Source organism: Telopea speciosissima, chromosome 7, assembly GCF_018873765.1.
Source record: "Telopea speciosissima isolate NSW1024214 ecotype Mountain lineage chromosome 7, Tspe_v1, whole genome shotgun sequence".
Taxonomy (NCBI): Eukaryota; Viridiplantae; Streptophyta; class Magnoliopsida; order Proteales; family Proteaceae; genus Telopea; species Telopea speciosissima.
The window spans coordinates 29,302,574-29,323,045 of record NC_057922.1 but is presented as its reverse complement, the minus strand read 5'-3'; the positions used below and the strand labels follow the sequence as shown (position 1 = coordinate 29,323,045).

General features: G+C 38.5%; 2 protein-coding genes across 7 annotated transcripts; both read left to right on the top strand.

The window, feature by feature from the left end:
• The first annotated feature begins 988 nt into the window (after nucleotides 1–988).
• On the top strand, nucleotides 989–7,108 carry LOC122668001 (U1 small nuclear ribonucleoprotein C). 3 transcript variants are annotated; one of them, XM_043864516.1, is made up of 7 exons: nucleotides 989–1,040; nucleotides 1,173–1,238; nucleotides 1,352–1,390; nucleotides 3,241–3,282; nucleotides 3,373–3,646; nucleotides 5,806–6,158; nucleotides 7,008–7,108. In XM_043864516.1, the coding sequence occupies exons 2-6, from the start codon at nucleotides 1,227–1,229 to the stop codon at nucleotides 6,144–6,146; spliced, it is 708 nt and encodes a 235-aa protein (XP_043720451.1). In that variant the 5' UTR covers nucleotides 989–1,040; nucleotides 1,173–1,226; the 3' UTR covers nucleotides 6,147–6,158; nucleotides 7,008–7,108. The 3 variants fall into 3 exon arrangements, with proteins under 3 accessions (XP_043720451.1, XP_043720450.1, XP_043720452.1); XM_043864515.1 differs by lacking the exon at nucleotides 7,008–7,108 and having other exon boundaries at nucleotides 5,806–6,240; XM_043864517.1 differs by lacking the exons at nucleotides 989–1,040; nucleotides 7,008–7,108 and having other exon boundaries at nucleotides 1,173–1,234; nucleotides 1,348–1,390; nucleotides 5,806–6,240.
• Nucleotides 7,109–11,053: 3,945 nt separating this feature from the next.
• Nucleotides 11,054–17,963, top strand: LOC122668000. Of its 4 annotated transcripts, none has more exons than XM_043864512.1 (8): nucleotides 11,054–11,162; nucleotides 12,979–13,383; nucleotides 13,613–13,733; nucleotides 14,319–14,634; nucleotides 15,063–15,135; nucleotides 16,346–16,436; nucleotides 16,614–16,693; nucleotides 17,691–17,963. In XM_043864512.1, exons 1-8 carry the CDS (start codon nucleotides 11,106–11,108, stop codon nucleotides 17,820–17,822), a joined length of 1,275 nt encoding a protein of 424 aa, XP_043720447.1. In that variant the 5' UTR covers nucleotides 11,054–11,105; the 3' UTR covers nucleotides 17,823–17,963. The 4 variants fall into 4 exon arrangements, with proteins under 4 accessions (XP_043720447.1, XP_043720446.1, XP_043720449.1 ...); XM_043864511.1 differs by having other exon boundaries at nucleotides 12,979–13,386; nucleotides 13,610–13,733; XM_043864514.1 differs by having other exon boundaries at nucleotides 12,979–13,386; nucleotides 13,610–13,733; nucleotides 16,346–16,477; nucleotides 17,691–17,823.
• The last annotated feature ends 2,509 nt before the right edge of the window (nucleotides 17,964–20,472 follow it).

Sequence of the window (20,472 nt, the reverse complement as noted above, 5' to 3'; positions counted from 1 at the left end):
CTTGCCCAACTTTTTAACTTGACTTAATTATCAGGTACTTGGAACTAAATCCATATTATGTCTTTTCTTACTGACTTGAATTGATCCGGACATTTTAACAAACACCCATTAACTGTAATTTTTTTTTAGTGTAAGGAGACAATTGAGGAGTACTATGGACAATTGGTCCTCGAGGGCACACTCTAATGCAACTCTTCTCCGTTAGCTTGGGTTTGGGTTTGGGAGAAGATCATCTACAGAAGGTGTTCGGAGACGATGACAACAGTGCGTGCAAGAGGGCCACACCTCACACTTGGGCTCTCCTCTCACTGTGACCCTGGTGGAATGACCATTCTCCTCCTAGAAGAGCTACACATGTCCATAGCCCAGTTAAGGTCCGCTTAGAGCTAAACATGCCCACTGCCCGGTCAAAACCTGGTTGAGGTCTGATTACATTAGACCGATTATAGCCCGAAGACCGACCTAGCCTGACCAAGCCCGGCCCGAATACTTAAACGGGCGGTCATGGTGTAGTCTTTAAGTACCGTGAGGCCCGGCTAGGCCCGACCGAACCCGACCGGTTGACACCCATACATAGAACCCTCGCGAATCTCGTCTCCCTCATGGTATATTTACGTAGAGCGACAAAAAATCTGTTCCCGGACTCACCGTCGTGTCCAGTCGGAGGGTAAAGAGTCGCGACACAGCCAAGGCGCCGACCCTGCAGAGCCCGCCACCAACACTACTGGTAACTAAACACTTATGCGTATCCGAACGTTGGACCTTGTGGACTTGAGTGTCTCTGCTAGTTTGCTTACCTAGGGCTTCCAAAACTGCAACTAGGGTTTCTCCTACCTATGTTGTGGTCCGATCTAGGGTTTTTCACTGCTTGTTATCTTATTTTAACTTTGCCCTCTTTACGTTTCTGGAGAACGGTTCTAGCCCCTATCGATCAGCTTATTATTTAATTTGATTTGTTCAAGGGAGTGGTTAACGATCGACTCGTTGTCTTCGTTATGTAGTTGTTGCTTTCCATCATAGCTGTTGCGAACTATTTTCTGGTATATATTGCAGAATACTAACACCAAAAAATTTTGTCTACTTCCCATTTTCGTTTTCTTTCTTTTGTTCTCTCTTTTTGTTTGTGGATTGACATTGAATCAGGGATCACCGTTGGGTTTTGAAATGTGTAGGTCTTGGAGGCTTTTAATCAATTTATAGAAGGTTTCTGACTCTGGCCGCTCACCATGCCTCGGTATAGGATTCTCATTCTTTTCATGTTTAGAAATTTTCCCTTTTATTTATTTTCCTTCTGCTTAGGAAACTCTTTTGTCATTTTTTTTAATAAAAATTTCCCTGAATTTGCAGATACTACTGCGATTATTGTGACACCTACCTGACACACGATTCTGTGGGTTACTAGCATTCTGTTACTCTTTCTCTGTTTTGTCATGGTGCCATTTATTTTGAAAATTGTTTGGTGTAAACTGTTCCTGAATGGTATTTATCAAGGAGAAAAAAAACTGATCCTGAATGGTGGGCATTTCTATTGCGTGACATTGATAATGGAGATGGTCCGCTGAAATGACAGGGTCTGTTTTGTTATGGTGCCATTTTTCTCGAATTTGTTTATTGCAAATTTTTCTCCAAATTTTTTGGAATATTTTTGACTGGTTATGGTGACAATGACTATTCACTGCAATGATTGAATAAAAATATATCGGTTTCATAGATTTCTCATGGACCTGCTTTATGACCAATATGATCCATCTCGGATGTGAACCTATTCCAGTGGGTTTCTTATAGAATAATTCTACAACTGAAGTTACAGAGGAAGAGGAAAAAGAGTTGTACTACTTTTAGTTTCATTGATAGCCAAAGGTGATTATAAGTTTTGGTTAGCTATTCGAAAAAGTAATGCAAGCTAGTAGCTGTGGATTGGGTTAATGTCACCTAAATATTTGAAGTGCTTTAGACTTTTGAGTTACTTATGCTCACAATTTCTGAACTTCTCATGTCCTGCCTTAGAACCATCACATTTGCGACTGTAGTGGGCAGTTTGTGGCCTTCCACTTTCCCTGTGAATTCAGGGTGGCAATTCATGTTTATTCTTGGTCTGAAATTTGATGTGGTTCTAACCATTCTAAAGATTTTACAGTCTTGTTATCAAATCTTCTTATGAAGTGGCATAGAAACAGTTCAAGTTTGCTAAGCCTTCTCCAATAATTTGGGGCTGGGTGTGTGAGTTCTGTAATACTTTTCCGCTCAATTAGGGTCATATCCATCATCGACTATTAGTCATATGTCTGCTCATCACTTCAACTAAGGTCATCTTTTGCCTTCCTCACATCCTTTTACACCTTGAATTTGCTCCACATCACTCATTGTGCGTTCATTGATTTTCATTGAATATGTATGAATCATCTCAAATGAATTATTTGTTAATGCCATAAGGTTTCCTCAAACATGTATCCTTCTTAGTCTTGCCCGTCATTGATCAACGCTCTCATTTATTTTTTCCCAACCTATGTATGTATTGTTTCTTTATTGTCCAACATTCATCTCCATACAACAAGTTGGTCTTTTGGTTTAATGGTATAAATTGATCACACAATGCTCTCTGCTCTAATTCTTTGCGCAACTTCCTCTTTGACTCCTTATTAATGACTAAATTAAGATACTGAAAATGGCCACTTTGAGCTGAGGGTTATCTCTTTATCATTAATGGTTACAATTCCTTCACATGTTCTATTGTTACTAAATTGCAACTTATATTCCATATTAGTTAAGTTTATCTTGAAATTTCTGATTGTAAAGCATTTCTCTATTGGTCTAACTTGGCATTTACTCATTTATCTTCCCATCAAGACTCTTATCATCTGAAATGGCAAACACAATGTAACTGAATCTGTTTTATCATGTATGTCTTAGCCACTTATTCAAGACTGGTGCAAAGAGTTAAGTAGCAAATGCTGACCATCAGATGGATGGAAGGTGAAAGAAAAACCCTACAATGTAGGACTGAAATAGTAAACTTCAGATTTGAAAACTAAAAGTTACACCTTAAGTTATCTTTTCTATTTCCTTTTCTGGAATGCTGATTTTTTCTTTAATACTTTTCTTTCTGGTTGGTGCATAGGATATTCTTTCGTGGAGGCAGTTATCTTTAACCTTCTTATTAATCTTTCGAGGATTTGAAACAATGTTCCTATTCTACTACTTACCTTCCATTTTTTTTCTTCTTTTCCCTGGTACTATCAGCCTTCTGTTAGAAAGCAGCACAATGCGGGCTACAAGCACAAGGTATTTTGTTTAGCTTAAAAATAGCCCATAAGGTCCTCATTCACTTCATCTTTTGCCATTGCTGTTATGCTGATTTCTTCATCACGTCAGGCAAATGTGCGTTCCTATTATCAGCAATTTGAAGAGCAACAAACGCAAAGTTTGATTGATCAGAGAGTCAAGGAGCATCTTGGGCAGACTGCAGCATTCCAGCAAGTTGGTGCAGCATACAACCAACATCTCGCTTCTTTTCAAGGTCAGAGGCCCCGGCTCCCAATTCTACAAGCGCCTATCATGCCAATGACAGGAACTGCACCTGTGAATGCACCATTGATCCCAGGGATCAGACCTCCTGTTTTGCCAAGGCCTGTTTCCGGTGCCCCAGGTGAATTATAGATTGGTTGTTGTGGTTCTTGTTATCCAGAGTCTATTTGCTGCTTCTTTTCTTTGATTTGGATGATAACTTACCTGCAACTTAAGCAGGTTACAATTATACGGTCGTGGATACCCAGATTTCGTGCTACCATTTTTAATTGTTGGTCCATACTGGCAGTGTTTAGCCTATCATTTCTCTCACTATGCATGGCAAACATGCCACACAACTTTTTGTCATTGGGATGTATTTACCTGGCTCTTTGCCACATTAGGCAGGTGGAAGCATGAAGTTTCTTGCCTTCACATTTCAATTTTAGGGCCATTCATTTGTTGAGTTGAAAGTATGCCAATGGTTAGACACATGGAAAATTCTAAAAGCATTCACTGGTTAAGTACCCAGGGTTGAATGAATGGAAAGAATTTGTGCATTTAATTTTTTGGGTGGCATTGGCATTGACATGTTACCATTCATGAACTTCCCATTTCCATTGCTTGGTTTGGTGTCTTGACAAATATATTTTCTCATTCTGATGTGGGGAACAGTCTCGGTCTCACTAAAGAGGAATCCTTTTTTTGGTACTTATGCATGAGTTGCATTTGCAAGTTGCCTAATATTCATAGTTGTTAGCTCCTTATGATTGTTGGGATCCAAAATACACATTTTCTCTCTGAGGCTTACTTTTGGTTCCATAGTTTGCAAGTGCTACATGCTCCATAGAGCTTCAAAGATTTTCAAAAGCTTTCAGTTGTCTAATTTTAATGACAAGCTCTAATTTGAATGTTGTGCTATAATTTTAGTCTCTGACAACAAAGAAAATCGTGTGGCACGAATGGTAAAAGTAGGTCACCCATCTACCTACCACTAAGGGCTGTAGAAGAAATACAAAAAAAACATACTAAGGGCTGTCACGTCTGATTTTCTCAGTAGCTAGAAAGCTTTTCCAGCTCATGCATCTATTCCTACTCCTATCTGACATTAGAAAATTCAAACTCAAGTTACTTTGCCTTGGGGTGCATCATGCATGAGTACAAACCTATGCAAGCAATACAGGTAATAGCATAAAATAAAACAGTTTGTGGGGAATCTATCCTTTGGAATCCATCCTTTTTAATGCAGTCGTAGAGAGAAAATCAGCATTATTTTGAGTTTTTGTAAAGATCGCAACATGAAGTGGTGATCAATATTTTGCTAGTTGTCAATTAGGTGAAAAAGAAGAGACAATTGGAAAGATATTCAAAAAGATCTTTCCATGCAAGTGCTGATCATGGAAGCTAGAAAATGAAAGCTATATTATTATTATTTTTTTCCACTCAACTTTTAGAGGATCCAACAATTGCCCCTTGTAGCTTCTCTATGAATGTATTGTTACTATGGGCAGCAGCAACTGGAAACCACTTTATCACCCCCTAATAGCATCATCCTTGTCCAAAATAAATTCAGTCATTTCTAAAATTACAATGAAAATTCCGGGTTTTTATTTTTTTGGAGTGGAACATGATTTCATGATTATGGAGTGACATGTTGATCCATTGATCTGTAACAATATCAGTTTATTCTTTGTTCTAAATTTCAAGTATGACTAGCCTAGTCATCGAAATAACAGATCTCTAGCTTCTTTCTATCCTTGCTCCCATCCCTCTTTCTCAACTCATGTGTCTGTCCTCTGCTGTTTGCCTCACCTCCTGTAGAGCTGTAATTCAACTGTTATCAATTTCTTTTGGGTACTCTGGATTCTTTGGTTACACAGGAGCTCTCTTTGCATGTGTTGAAACTGTATGCCTGGCACAAATGAACTTTCTTTCTCTTACTTTTTGTTTTTTAATGAATTGCAGATGAAAGATTTATTTTCTATGCAAGAAAGACTGCAAGATTATGATTATCCAACTGGCCAACTTGCCAATTTAGATATCATAGTTGGGACCATCAAATGGCAGTTATTGATATAAACCCATTGCATGAATTTTGATGTGTATAACCAGAACAAGTTTTTCTCCCCCCCCCCCAATATACATTCCTGCCACTAGTTGTCTTCCACTTTCTGTGGTGATGTTTTATAGTCCTCTCTATCACTCAATCCTTCCCAAATGTCATATGCACACACTAGTCCGCTCATCCTCTTTCAAGGTTACAATGATGGATTGCATTTTTACTCGTTTTGGCTTTGTCAGGTTATGGGGCTCCTCCAAATATGCCATCAATGATGGGGCCACCTAGCGCAACTTCCTTGCCGATGCAAATAAATGGTCTGCCAAGGCCTCCAATGGTGAATCCCCCAGCACCTGGGAGCACGGCCGCACCCACTTCAAATGGTGCCCCTTCTATGACTACACCACCTATGTATCAAGCCAATCCTACAGCCCCAACAAGTGGAGGTTTCGATAGTTTCAACATGAATGCTGCTTCCAATTTGCCGAGAACAGCTTCCAGTGGAACTACTGCTCCTTCAACAGCCCCTAATGCTTCACCGGATGGGTTTACTTACTCTCAAGCTTCTGAGGCCAGTCATTAGTCAAATGGTTATGTATGTCTTTCATTCTTTCTGCTCTTATGTTTAGAAGGACTGAATTGTAACGATGGATTAGGATGCGAAATAACAAATATTTGTTTTTCAAACTGAGTTGCAATTTTTGAAATTCCATTCATTTTGTTAGTGCTGTTGTTTGATATGTTTATTTGTTAGTTCTTAGTGGGGAAGTGGGATTTAAATTGGTTGGGTAGGCTCAGGATCATAAATCACTGCTGTAAACTTTCCTTCATGGCGGTTGGAGAGGGTTGTGGAAGAAGTGTCTGGCCACCATACCCTTCATATGCATGGTCTTCGTCTTTGCATTTTTTGCCCTTTTGAACTGCTGTTTATGTCCTCGTGGTGAGAATAGGTCTCCTGTCTGTTTCCACGTGCTCTGTATGGTTTGCATCTATCTAGTCTTCTATTGGATTTTTTGTTCTTGGGCTTGTATAAAACAAGGGACAAATAGGTTTCTTATATTGTGACCCAAGGCAAGGTAAATGTTTTTCCTTCCTTTCTGGGCCTATAAGCAATGCAAATGCAGACTGGATTTTTTTCCCCTCCTCTTTTCCTTTTGAGGACTGAGAAAGCACGAAAGATTTGATGCATATGCTTATATGCTTGGGCTTTAAAATTTTCAGTTCTATGGTGATCGTCCTGGGAAGGATGATCTGATGGATGGTTCTCCCTGCATTTGCGAGAGAATTCATTTCCAGAATTGAATATAATAAATGCATTTCGGTGGACTCCTGCTGATCAAGTGTATGATCTTATTAGGTAGAGTGGATTCACTTCTTGTTTGTTCACTATTGTGAAAGGTATAATTTTTTTTTGCCTTACTAACCCTGTTTTTGTTTCAGCCAGCCGAGTGGAGAATCGATGTTCGGTTTTCTGGCTTTCTCATCTGCTGGGGATGACCAGTGGTCTTCAAATATACCAACTATGATTCAAGTTTCGTGTTGCTGATCACTACAGACTTATTGGCAATTGTGAAACATTCGCAATATGAAAATTGAATTCGAAGGATAGCAGTGCTGGTGTGAGAATTTGATTTTTTTGGTGAAAAAAAAGGTAGTTATCCATGTGACGATGAAAGGTGATGTTTTCTAAACACAAGACAAATCTGATACATTCATTTTTATGTTCCCTCCCCCCTCCCCCCTCCTCCCCCCTCTCAATCTATACTGTTTGTGCCCACTTAGTGATGTCTGGAGTATTGGTATGTGAATAGTTGCTTTGTCAGTTTGTCGGTGGCTTGCCAGTAGAGTGCATGCCCAAGGAGGGTTAAGGGATCGATTCTCCTGTTTCACATTGGTGCCATAAGGCACCCTTCCCCTTTAGTGGTTAAAAATCTCTTGTAATTGTAGTTAAAGTCCCATTGGGCAGCTAGATAAGATAGATTAAAAAAAGAGAGTACTATACGCATGCATGGACATATACATGGGATGCATTAGAAGGTATTTTATTGAATTAGATTATGAAATTTTATACATGACTAATCTACACCATATCCTATCTATCAAAAAAATTCTAAATTTATTGATGTGTTTGTCGAGCTACTACACCTCCTAAGAATTTTTTTTTGCTTCACTTTACCAGTAAAACTTTTATTTCTCTTATTACTTTTATGGGAGAAAGTTCTGTCCGGGAGTGTGGCTTATGCTAGCACTCCCACGAGTCTATCTTTCTCCTCTCCATCTGAAAAGGCACCATTGCCCCCTTTTTTCGAGGAGGAGAGAGATAGACACGTGGGAGTGCTGGCATAGGCCACACTACCGGACAGAAAACTAGTTCCCTATTTTGTTCACACTTCTAACCAAATAGGGCATTTGTCCATCATTTTTTAGTTTATTGCAGTTCCACGAGTGTGAAATTCTAGTACGTGGGAAAGGGTTTCTTACGAGACTCTTCAATTGGGTTGTGTTTGAAAATGGGAATGTAAACGGATCGGATTTGGATCGGATACGGATTGGATGTGATCGGAGCTGGATATTCTTTGACCAAATTCGGGTACCTCTAAACGGATTCGGATGCGGATTGGATTCAGATTTTCGACCATTCGTGTACATCTCTGCCTCGTATAACCCGGACCTTTCTCCCCCTAGTGGATACAATTCACTCTCAATCCATATCTCTTAGATCATGATTCTCTTTTCATCATATTCTAGAACCTATTGAATCTTAAAAAACCCTCAAAATCATTATTTACTTAATTTTTTATTATTAAGTATTTGGATTTTTTTTCGGATGGATTTTAATCGGATGATTCAGATTATTTTCTGGATATCTCTAAACGAATACGGATGTCCCTAAACAGACACGGATGCAGATTCGGATTCGGATTTTGGTTATCCATTTACATCCCTAGAATCGACCCCTTAGATTTGGAAATTTGGCAATCCAATCTCAAAAATCTTAGAATCAGATGGTTTTAAATAGTTGGAATAGTTATCGGTTCTTTAAACAATAAGTTTGACTTGGAAATTTTTTTAAAGTAATTACTTTCTGTTCAACCATGGTGAAGAGAAAATATCTTCATTCATCGGATTAGATGAACTCAAAGTCCAATCATAAAGTTACTTCACCATAAGGGAGTTAGATTTAACGAGAATGGTATTTTCGATCTTGAATAATAGGGAGTTAGATTTAATGATGAACTCAAAGTCCAATCATAAAGTTACATCACCATAAGTTAAGAAAACTCAATCCTATTTAAAATGTTGAAATCTGATTTACATTTAGAGATGTAAGTAGATAGTCAAAAATCCGTTTTTGATTTGTGTTCGCGTCTGTTTGGGGGAATTTGAATTTGAAAAATCTATTTTCAAAAACAATCTAAGCCTGTTCAAAAACTAATCAATGTGGATATGTATATTTCCATTTCAGACCAGATATTATTTGATCCATCTAGTGCAATCTTCCTTTACTTTTACACCCTTGAAGGTCTGAAGTAATAGAAAAAAAGATTGAGAATTGAAAACATGGATTTACTTCACGATATCTGTTGTTGATGATACTAATACAGATACCAATACATATCGGGCATATCGACCCAATACCAGATCAAAACAACATTTTGCATAGAAAAAAGATGGATATCCATACTATATTAGCCAATCCATATCAGTCATAGTCAATACCGATACAACTTATCCCCGATATCGATTCCTAAATCCTTAGTTGGCAGAGGTGGGGGAGAGAACCTATCCACATGAATTACAAAACAGAATCAGTCTTCCAAAGAATCAACTTTCCTTTCCAGGCAACATCTTGAAAGAGTGGAAATGTATAGGGAAATTGCTCAGGGAGGAAATTTTAAATCAAGCAATGCTTTTTGCGTTGAAAGTTCAACAAACATAAGCGCGTGGTCCCATGGGGGCTTCCACCCCAAAAAACACAAAGCCCCCATGGGAGCAAATACAGTGTTGTGCCTTTTGGGATTGATGTGTGGTTTGTATGATTACATTTTCATCAAAAAAAAAAAAAAAATGCAGTGTTGTGATCGTAGTAATTGGTGTTCTGCTTGTAAAAAGAATTCTTGTGAAGTGTTTGACAATTCATTTTATTGGAACAGTTTAAGTTGAAGTCCTATATCTCACACTAGTGACTTTATTCATTCATTACACACAATTTTATGAGTTTAGAGATCATTGTTATGGGCATCTACCATATAGTAAGGAAGAAGACAGCTCCGACAATTCTGTTCAGGAGAGGAAGAGGAAAGGTAGTTTACTGTCGCGCCAGACACGCCAGCCTTGTGCCTTGACACCAGGGTGTGCGAAATGATCACCACTAATCATTTCCACGGTTCCAAGGGGTGTGGTGGTCATTTCACATGCCCCAGAATTAAGGCGTAGGGACGGCTAAGTAAAAAATTAATAAAAAAATTTAACAATTTATTATCGGATCACCTCACGCCTTCACCCATTGCTAAAGAGGTAAACAAAATAAGGTTACAAATTTAAATCACAAACACATTTCTCCTTAAAAATATTATCACATAAAAAAAGGGGAAAAAAAAACAATAGTAGGAGGAGGCGGCCCAGATTTATAAAATGGAAAGGTAATATATGTATGGTAATCCAAGCATGGTTTGAGGAATCGGTATCGAATAGATCGATTCGTTCAATATCGGTCGAGACTGATACCGATTCCTGGTTGATCCGTATCAATAGATCAGTACGGACAAAGATAAAATTATAAAATTTTCGATATGGACAGATATCAATATTGATTATTAAAACCCTGAACTCAAAGTGATCTTCACGTGTGATGATGTGAGGAGTCTGTTACGTGTAAGATAATCTGAAAAAAAAAAAAAAAAAAAAATAATAATAAAGATAGAAAAAAATGAAGAGAGAGATAAGTTTAGGATGGAGTTTTACTTTACAGACGAAGCAATAGCTTGTACAGCCTAAGTCGTATAAAATTCAAGAGTGAGACCCGTCAATGTATAACTAAGGCCGTATGAAAATGGTTATCGTACGACAACATGGGCTGCACTTAGAAGCCTCCTCATATGAGGGCCCAGTTTTAGAGTGAGACGTGGTAGATGGGATTAGACACAACATTGCTCCACTTGTGAAGGGTCCCACCACTACCCCCAATCAAATTCTCATAAAAAAAAAAGAAAAAAAAAATAAATAATAATTTAAGGACAATTATTCCATGCAGATGAACCTCACATGAGAATCGATGATGTCATAACATTAATTGTGACTCAGTAGTCCGCACCTCCAGTCTGCTGTCTGCACTGTGCAGCAGAGAGATCACTGTCGTTTGCTTCTTCTTGTAAATTCGGAGAATTGCAGCGAGAGAGAGAGAGAGAGAGAGAGAGAGAGAGAGAGAGAGCGAGAGAGGAGTCATTTCTCCCTTCCCCTGCTCCTGTTCTTCTCGTTAATTTATATCTGTACTTCGAAACAATTCGTCTCTGGAAGCGACTGATAGAGTGATAGGGGAAGAATGCAACACGATTCGGGCTCTGATGGAATTGGAGTCGAAGAAGCAAGGTCTCAAGAGGTGGTTTCTCTCGTCTGTGTTTTTTTCCTTTCATTCCAATGGTTTTCATGTTTCAGAAAGAGAGAGAGAGAGAGAGAGAAGCTTATTATTTCCCTTCCGGTTGCTTTTAATTTTATTATGCCATATTGATTTATTTTGAGCTTTAACTGGAATGGCATTAATTCCCATAGATTCTTCAATTGTTTGGTTTTTTACAGGTAAGGAGTGGAAATCATTGTCCTTTTGCTGATAATGATGTCCTGTAATTTCCTTACAATTGATCTTGTACTTAGTTGGAGTTCTTCGTTAGTCAAGTACTTGTTGGTATTCAATTCCCCAAACCCCCCCCCCCCCTTTTCCCACAGGAATTTCGCTGACTGTCTTTTTAGTTGATTTGATACTTCTACCGTCTTTTTTTCCCCCTTTTCTGGTTGAGGGCTTTATGCTTGATTGTAGTTATTTCTGTTGTAATTATAAAAATCTATATCTGCATGCATGCGTGTCCTTTTTTTTTTTTAATGATACTCTACAAGCAAAAAAGAAAAAGAAATTAAGTTTTTATTCATATCACATGTCTGTTGATTCAGTATGGATTGTATTTTATGAAGCCAATTTTTACTTGTGTGATCTCTTTTTTGTTGATTTTAAGTATGTATATCTGAAATTTAGGGTAACAAGTTATGTTTGGTTTGAATTTGTTAAGAGCATATAGTTGGGTTGTAGATCCATTTAGTCTATATTTATCCAGTGATGGAATGTTTATTTTTCCATTTGAAGAATTTGGATGAACTGAAGCTGAAAAGCTGAAGTAGTGTAGAATTACCCAAATAATCCATAACCGAGTTTACATTAGCTGCACTTAAACAGTTTTGTTTCCCTGATTTTGCAGTTACTCTCCCATGCAGAGTAGAGTACATATATTTCTGTGACAATTACTCCAAATATATTTTTGGAGAGACAGTTTTGCTAGTGGTAAACTGATGTATTGGGTTTCTAAGTTCTCAAAACATGTTAGATGTGTGCTCCAGACAGTTTTAAGTGGTGATTAAAATCTGGTGGTTTTGAATTTCATTGTATGGGGGGTCATAACAGGGATGCAACTGTCCATTTTCATATTTTAAGTAGGAGAAATACAAAAGTCTCTGTGTATGGGAGTATGGTACCAGTTTTTGTCAGAAAGAGATCTTGAGGGTTTGAGTAGGGGCTTAACCATACTGTCAAAAGAAAGAGGAAGGGCTGCATTGCCTACTATGCTGGGCCACAATTCTGAAATTGGTACAACAGGTGGGTACCATACCCTGAAGGACTGGATGTGAGGTTGATTTTCTTCAGGTTTGTAATGGAGATTCTTATTGAGATGTTCAATGCTAATTCATTGGGTGACAGATTTTTGTCAACGAGAAAGAAAAATACCACAGCTTCAAACAGCTTGGGATGAGGCTTGTCAAGGATTTCAAGCTAATATTCAACGTGGTGGCCAAGTTTGGTCTGCTGACCCTGCATCTGGGAGAAAATTTTCCCCTTTTATAGGTTATTATGTTTGATTTCATAAAAACCTCGTTCTTTACTCAGGGCCGACTTCTCACTTTACTGCATCTCCATGGAAAGCCTATCTACTACAGCCTTTCTTCACTTTGACAAGTTTTCATACTTGAAGAGTGTGGAACAAATGGTTGCCTGAATGGATGTATCCCTGTACTTCCATGCTCTCTCATTTGGTCTCTATGCTTTGTATACTGTTGATGCCAACATCTGGTGCATTTCCTGCTTGTTATGTGTTTCTAGATTTTTACCTTCCAAACTGGTGGAGGTAATCCTGGAATTCTCATATATGCAGGAGGGTCACCAACTAATGGATTCTACGAACAAAAAGGTTATGCTTTCAGGACCCAGTGAGAGGAGGTTAGATCTTTCACTTCAAATACCACCTCGATTAGTAGGTTTTGGCAATAGCAAGGGTCTCCTGCAGTCTCGAAATTCCTTCAAAGGTGGTTTATCTCCAAGAAGCTTTCTGAGGGGGATAAGCTTCAAGCTCAAGGCAGCTGCACCTGAAGGCGAGAGAAGATCCCTCCTGAATCCAGACCCCACATCTGTTCCTGAGAGCTCTGATATGGCCAATTCTTCTGCAGAACCCTTTTGGAACAGATGTGTTTCCCTCCCTGTTACACCGGCATCGAATTTGTCACCTTCAGTTTCTACATCCACTACAGCAAGAAAATGGGTTGAGCAGCAGAAATCATGTGTAAGTTTACTGGTGATCCTTTTGGTTCTATGAAATGTTGTAATGATGTGCTTCACTTTTTGAGTCAAAGTTGTGGAACTTTATTTTAATTTTTGACAATTAAATGAGGGTTTCTTTTACTATTTGAAAAGTTCCCAATGTTAATTCTTCAACTAGTAGTATGTTTGTTTGTTTTAATAATATTGCAAAAGAAAATAGCTAAATTGCATTTATTGGTCAATCTGTGCAGAAAGGGGAAGTTACAGTCAAGGTCTCAAGATCCTTGTCAGTTCCACGGCGAAATGTTGTCATTGTGAGATCTATGTCCTTTGCCACCCGAAAGGAGCATGTGCAAGTAGATTGTGCTGATGGTATATATATATATACATATGCACACACATGCAATGTTATTTTGATTTTTCCTTTTAATTAAAAACCCCTTGTACATATATACTGCAATACTATTTTCAAATCATTATTAAGAAATCAACCCGTGTAAGATGTTTTCAGGCTTATTGGTCAATAATTGGGATGTCTTGGTTAGGCTTAGGAGTTCCATATTAGGTTTTGCATGACAATTTCTGATTTCTTTGAGTTGTTACATTTTGTTGGTTTATGTAAACTAAAAACCGTTCATGAACATGGACAAAAACAATGATTTACTATCATAGTCATCATATACTCGGATGAACTTCACGAGTTAATTGGCAGTTTTGCACACTTCAAGAATTTGTGGTGATAAAATTGCACTGGTAAGTCACCATTCACAAGCTTTCCTAACTTCGTTTTATTGCAGCACTCTTGTCCTTATGCCCCATGTCCATTCTGCATTTGAATTTAGAAGAAATGGGATGTAATCTCGAATATGGATGATGATCTAACTGTTAATTTATTGTCATCTTGAAATTTTCATTCTTGTCTTTAATCTTCTACATCTTTCTTTTCTATCTGTTCAGGCCAAATAACTCCCGTTCATATGGAAGATAAAGACGAAGAGATTCCTGAAGAGGAAGCAGTTTGCAGGATCTGTTTAATTGAATTGTCTGAAGGGGGAAATACACTCAAAACTGAGTGTAGTTGTAAAGGTGCTTTAAGACTTACACACGAAGAATGTGCGGTGAAGTGGTTCAGCATCAAAGGAAATAACAAGTGTGATATCTGTGGGCAAGAGGTTCTCAACCTACCTGTAACTTTGCTTAGGGTACAGAGTTCTGTTCCAAGGGCTCACAGGCGAGAGAATATTAGGCAGAGTTCAAATTCACAGTCAACAAGGTGAGAGAATTTATAGTCAAGTGGTTTTCGACTTTACTGTAATTTTGATCATCGTAATAAAGCTTAAGTTTCAGTCAAATTGTAGTGTCTGTCTGAAACTGGTACGAGTTAATCTTAAATTCAGCCAAATTAGTCTGAGTTGACCTTTCTATCACAAAAGTTATCTTACTCAGTGTTCTAAACTCACTGTGACATGACACAGTCATATAGGTTTCTATTTGGTGTTTTTTATGATGAGTGAGTTGCAATTTCTTTCATGGGTTCGAAAAAATTTGTCGCCAAAGGATTAGAACCCAGGTCTCTTGGATGAAAGCCAGACATCCTAACCAGGCTAGACGATATCATTCAATTCCTTTACTCATTGATCAACTTGCTTTTACTTTCACTTCCCTTGTTTGACGCTTTGGTTTGGTATTTGGTTGGTGCAGTGACTGGAAGGACTTAGTGGTGCTTGTCTTGATTAGCACAATATGTTATTTCTTCTTCCTTGAGCAACTGCTGGTATGCCAACCAACTTATGAGAAAAAATCTAGAATCAGCTTTGTAACTTCTGTTGAAGATTTCTGTTGTCCCTAGTCTCAAAAGTAAATTGTGAAATGTCCTATGTTTTAGAGATTTGACTGGAATGCAGTTTTATCCTTCTGCGAAGCCATTTATCCAACAGAAAAAAAGGAGGGCAAATGAAGATATGCTGAAAAAGTGTTGCCGTATCATTTATATCCGTCAAAACTCAAAAGCAAATGTACTTTATGATTATCAAATATCAATCGAGCAAAGCTAGTTAGGTTTTTTGAATGGGTGAAGCTTACAGTTTGTAAGGAGTAAAAGTGAAATGTCATTCACCTTCACTCACTCTTATTTTTGGCAGTTGTAGCTTTCTATTCAAAATTTTCTTGATGGTTTGCAGTTTCCTTCTCTTGGAAAAGACATTATTGTATCGATACAATGTTTAGGATTACAGCAAAGAGGTTTTGGGCTTAAAAGCTCCCTGTTGGGATGCAAAGAGACAGGCCACCCCTAACAAGTTAGCATGTAAGTCATGTACAAGGAACAAGGCGCTTTGAATGGAGGGTTGTCTAGGGCTTTAAAATATCACTCCCCCTTGCCCTGCTTTTCGTAATTTATAGTTATGGCCTATTTTCTAATTCCACTTCCACAAGCATAAACTTGTAGTGGGAAAGCTAAAATTGGAATGAGAATGAATATCAACAAAGGGGTGAGGGTAGGACTTCCTTTTTTGCAGCGTCTCACCAATAAATGAAGAATCTACAATGGAATTCCACCATGGAGGAGGTTTTTCTTCCGAAACAAGTTGTCACAGAGCAATTGTTCGAACTTCCATTAAAATAGAAAAATATTATGCAGGCTTCTTTGGGTTTTGGGTTAGCTAACCATCCCTTTAGGGTAAAGCTGTAACTTGGATGAGAAGAAAACTAATGAAAGGAGAAATTTCAAAATAAAGAAACAAGAAGCAGTTAATAGAATCTTTTAGAGAAGGCTTGCTAGTACTGGCTTTGCCCATGCATCCAAGAGTAGATCACATGGAAATGGGCCATTCTACCTTCTGCACCAGTGCATGAAAATTCACTTCCGAGCTTATGAAGCTTTAAAAGGCATTATTTCACACTATTTAATCATATTTGCTTTCTTGTGTCACCATAATTGATGTATAAGTTGATTTATCTTTTTCCTTGTCCTCGATTTTTTGTAGGTTGGTGGAATGAAAACTCAAGCATTATTGATTGCAGCACCATTTTCATTCACTCTTGGTATTATGGGATCGATTTTCGCAGTCATCCTTGGTATAGTTGATCCACAAAAAAAAAAAAAAAAAGAAACTTCAGTTGTCCTTTTTCTAGTGATGGTTTACCTCCAGCATCTCTTCCCCCCCCCCCCCCCCGGCGGGTCCTCTTAAATTATTTTAAAAATATTTCAACATGTTTGTAATTAAAAATATAATTTTCTTATTTTGTATGCAGCAAGCAAAGAGCATGCATGGACATATGCAGCTCTTGAATTTGTAATTGTGGCTGTAACTCTCCACCTTTTCTATTCTCTGGTAAGTGTCTCTTTTAACTCCCATTTTATGATTTCATTATTCATTTGTTATGTAAATAGTTTCTCTGCTGGTTGAGTTAATGTCTTCTACAAAACCTAAGTTTAGTGCTATTAGTAACAACTTACAATACTGTACCTTGGCTTTGGCATTTGCACTGAACAGCTTTGCTTTTAACTTGATGCTACGTCTGGCTAATGATCTCATTATTTAAACCTGGTTTCTCTTGGGAAGTCTCTGTAAATATTTTTATATTCAGTGGAATGACAAAAAAGTTTTATTATGGATACTTGGAGACCTATTTCACTTTTCTGGGTTCCAATCGTTGGCAATTGATGTTGGGTTCACCAGGATGAGTAGGTTTTGGCAAATCGATCCTTTATCCAATGATTATCTCCCCCCCATTTCTCTTATTTGAATGAAGATGGCATGCCCTACTTCTGTGTATAATTGTTTTCCTAAGTGCACTTTTTATTAGCATGCCCTTCTTCTGTTGTACCTGCTAAAAGTCTCTTAACTTGGTGAATAAAATATTTTATGATGGCAGAAACATAAATGGAACAACCTATTAGTGGTGTTTGATTTTGTCAAAAGGTCATGTTTTCTTCCCATGTGGCCGATCTGGATGGACAAGATTGAAAGTTGAATTCAAAGTTTCATATAATTACAAGAACGCCTTTTCATTTTGATTGCATCTGATGGCATTTCTGTATTTTTATGAGAACATGAACTCCCTTTTGAGGCACTTCCCCTACCTGCCTTGGTTTGGATGTTGACTGATGAGATAGGTGTGGGGTCCTCTATGACATGGAGCCAGCCCATTTTTTCCAGCGTGGCAAGTTGTGATGTATTCCAACTGTCATGAACAAAATCCCTATCACGCCCTTCCTTTATTTGTTATGAGGAAATCCAGTAATTTGTTATTTTCTTTGTTCTTTTGTGTGCATGTATTTTTTCTGGGGTGATAAATAATCCTTTTTCATAACTTTTCTGCTTGCAGCTTCACTTGAATCCAGTATATTCCATCCTGCTTTCATCATTTTTGGGTTTTGGAATTATGATGACCCTTAACTCCCTGTGTCTTCATATTTATGCTTGGCGAGCTCAGGTGACTCAGACAACCCTAGTCTAGCCTGATAAGAGAAATGAGGTTAATCACCCTGTACCTTACAAGTTCATGTTTATACATAGAAGATTCAAAAAGTTAAACCACTGATAAAATAGAATGAGAAGATCTTCAATTACATGTGATGATCAGCTGCATGAGAGCCTCCTATCTGTGCAAGTTATTTGGTGTCTTTCATTGCCTATGGAACCTCACTATTTGGTTTAACTTATCTTATAGTTACAAATTTGAGAAGTGAAGCCAAGAAAGTAGTCGGAACTTTTCCCAATTTCATGTCTCTGTTTTGAACATAGATATATATTCTGTTGTGAAAAGTTCCTGTACAATCATCTGGTTAAAGGGGCTATAGGCTGCAAATGTTCTTTCAGAAGTGAACAAGTGGGAAGCCTTCACCACTGGCTGTGCAGGATTTTATTCAGGCTTTTTTTTCTTGTTTTGGGGGTGGGGGGGGGGGGGGTTTACCTCTTCTGGGTAAGTGGAGGACATGGTTTGTAAAAATGTATCATTTTATTTCTTTATGTTGGTCTGGCTTTGTTACTTGTCTCAGCAAGATCTTTTAGGCTGTGTTTGGTATACATTCCCATTTTGAGAATGTGCATTCTCAGTGTTCTTAATGAAAATAGGAACATTGTTTAGATACATATTTGACTAAAGTGCATTCTTAATTAGAGAATGCTCTAGACATTTCATCAAACAACTCATGGGCAAAACTTCACTACCCAATGTTGTGGCCGGAAAAAAATTGCAGAACATCAACACTCATCTATCTTGACTGGGTGTCTCCGCTCTATAGAGCCAGCATATGAAAGACCAAATCATTGACAACTTGCCAAGTATGAGAATACTTGGTGCTTCTCATCTGTCTGACGACCTGAAAACGAACATCGTTCTGGATGCAACACCGAACGATCGATTGTTACCATTTCAACTGCTTGCTGCTACTGCAATTGCTTGCCTCGGTATTTCAAATGTTGCTCCATGATGGGAACCCCGGTGATCTTGTGAATTTGTTGATGAACAAACTTGACAGAATCATCAGGGTTGGCATGTATAACAATGGTATTACCACCAGAGATGGAGCGCACAAAGAACTACAACTTGTAAACGGAGCTTCCGAGCCCTGAATCAGTAAGTGATTACAATAAACTAATGGAGCTTCCGAGCCCTGAATCAGTAAGTGATTACAATAAACTAATGGAGCTTTCGACCCCTGCATCCGTTTCCTTCTTATTGCCTCTATTGATGGTTCTACAGCTCTTTGGAGTCAATGCTTGAGACTCTCAACGCCGAAAGAGAAGGAAGCTGCCATGTGAAGATTTAACCCTTTCCCTCATTGAAAAAGAAGAATCGTCGTTAACTGGTAGAAAGTCATTAATCGCTAGAAACTCATCGGAAACAGTAGAATCCTTCGATAAGGAGGCATTGAAACGGCAGAAACCTTTGGTAGTTCACAGAGTAAACTCCCACCACCCACCATGCAAATGTCAGGTGACGGCAGTGGCATTTTCACCTAAAGAAAACAATATTGTTAAACAAGAACCAGAACCATCTGAGCATAGAGGGCGAGGGAAAACAAAACAGTGTGTAAGTACCGCGGTCCTCGGGACGAGGGTTGCTCAACCTTATGTCGACAAGGTTTACCCTTTGATGAATAACGACGTATCATTTTGATACATCATCATGGGATTGAGATCACGCTTCATAAAAATAGAGTCGCCACCTAGGATTAGGGCTTAGGACCCAGTGGGTGTAGCCCCATCCGGGATTAGCGGAAAGAGCTACGTGATTCCATACGGTCTGGTCAGAGATTCAAGGTAATTAGTCAGGTTACGAGAGTGGGAAGGTGTTAGGCACCCACCTCGTCCGGTTAAATCGGTCTTTCTACTAGATGCTTGTTTTCAAATACTCTCCCTTAATAATATATCATATACAAACAAACAAGGCTAAATTGTGATGCACTAATCATGACAAAGAAAAAAAAATCATTTAATATGTACACTAAAGTGAGTTACTTTAATTGTCTACATTATGTAAAAATAATAAAAAGGAAAGAGACAAATACCTGTTAAGAAATAAATGAAAAATATACTAAATACGAAATATACGATGTCCCACGGCTCAGATGGAGACGGATGATCGACTTGCTTCTCTCTTGTCGAACAAAGTAAGGACTATATGAGATGAGTTTTGTTACTTAGACTTCGGGCAGTGCAACGACTATAAAAAAGATTCTTCGTTATTTGTATACAGATAGAATAACGACTGGGAAAAGGTGTTTTTCGTTACCCGTATGCAGATGATGTAACGGCTAGGAGAGGTGGTTTTTTGTTACCCGTATGTAGATGGAGTAACGACTTAACCTGGGGTTGATAGGGATCACTCATTAAGCGGGGTAATTGACGGATCTACCCATCGATATCGCCAGTGTGATTCCCTACACTACAAAGGGACAAAAAAAGGGAAAATGGGAGCTAAGAATGCTCTAAAACGGAGCTGGGGGGAGGGTCTCCTTCCCTCTCTCTTGCTTTTCTTTTGGGGGAGGGGGACCCTCCTATTTATAGGGAGGGGACCGAGGAATCACGGCGCCGTGGGTGATGTCATCCTGGTGACGTCGCAGGCTCCCACGGTAATGTGAAATTTTGTCACTTTGCCGTGG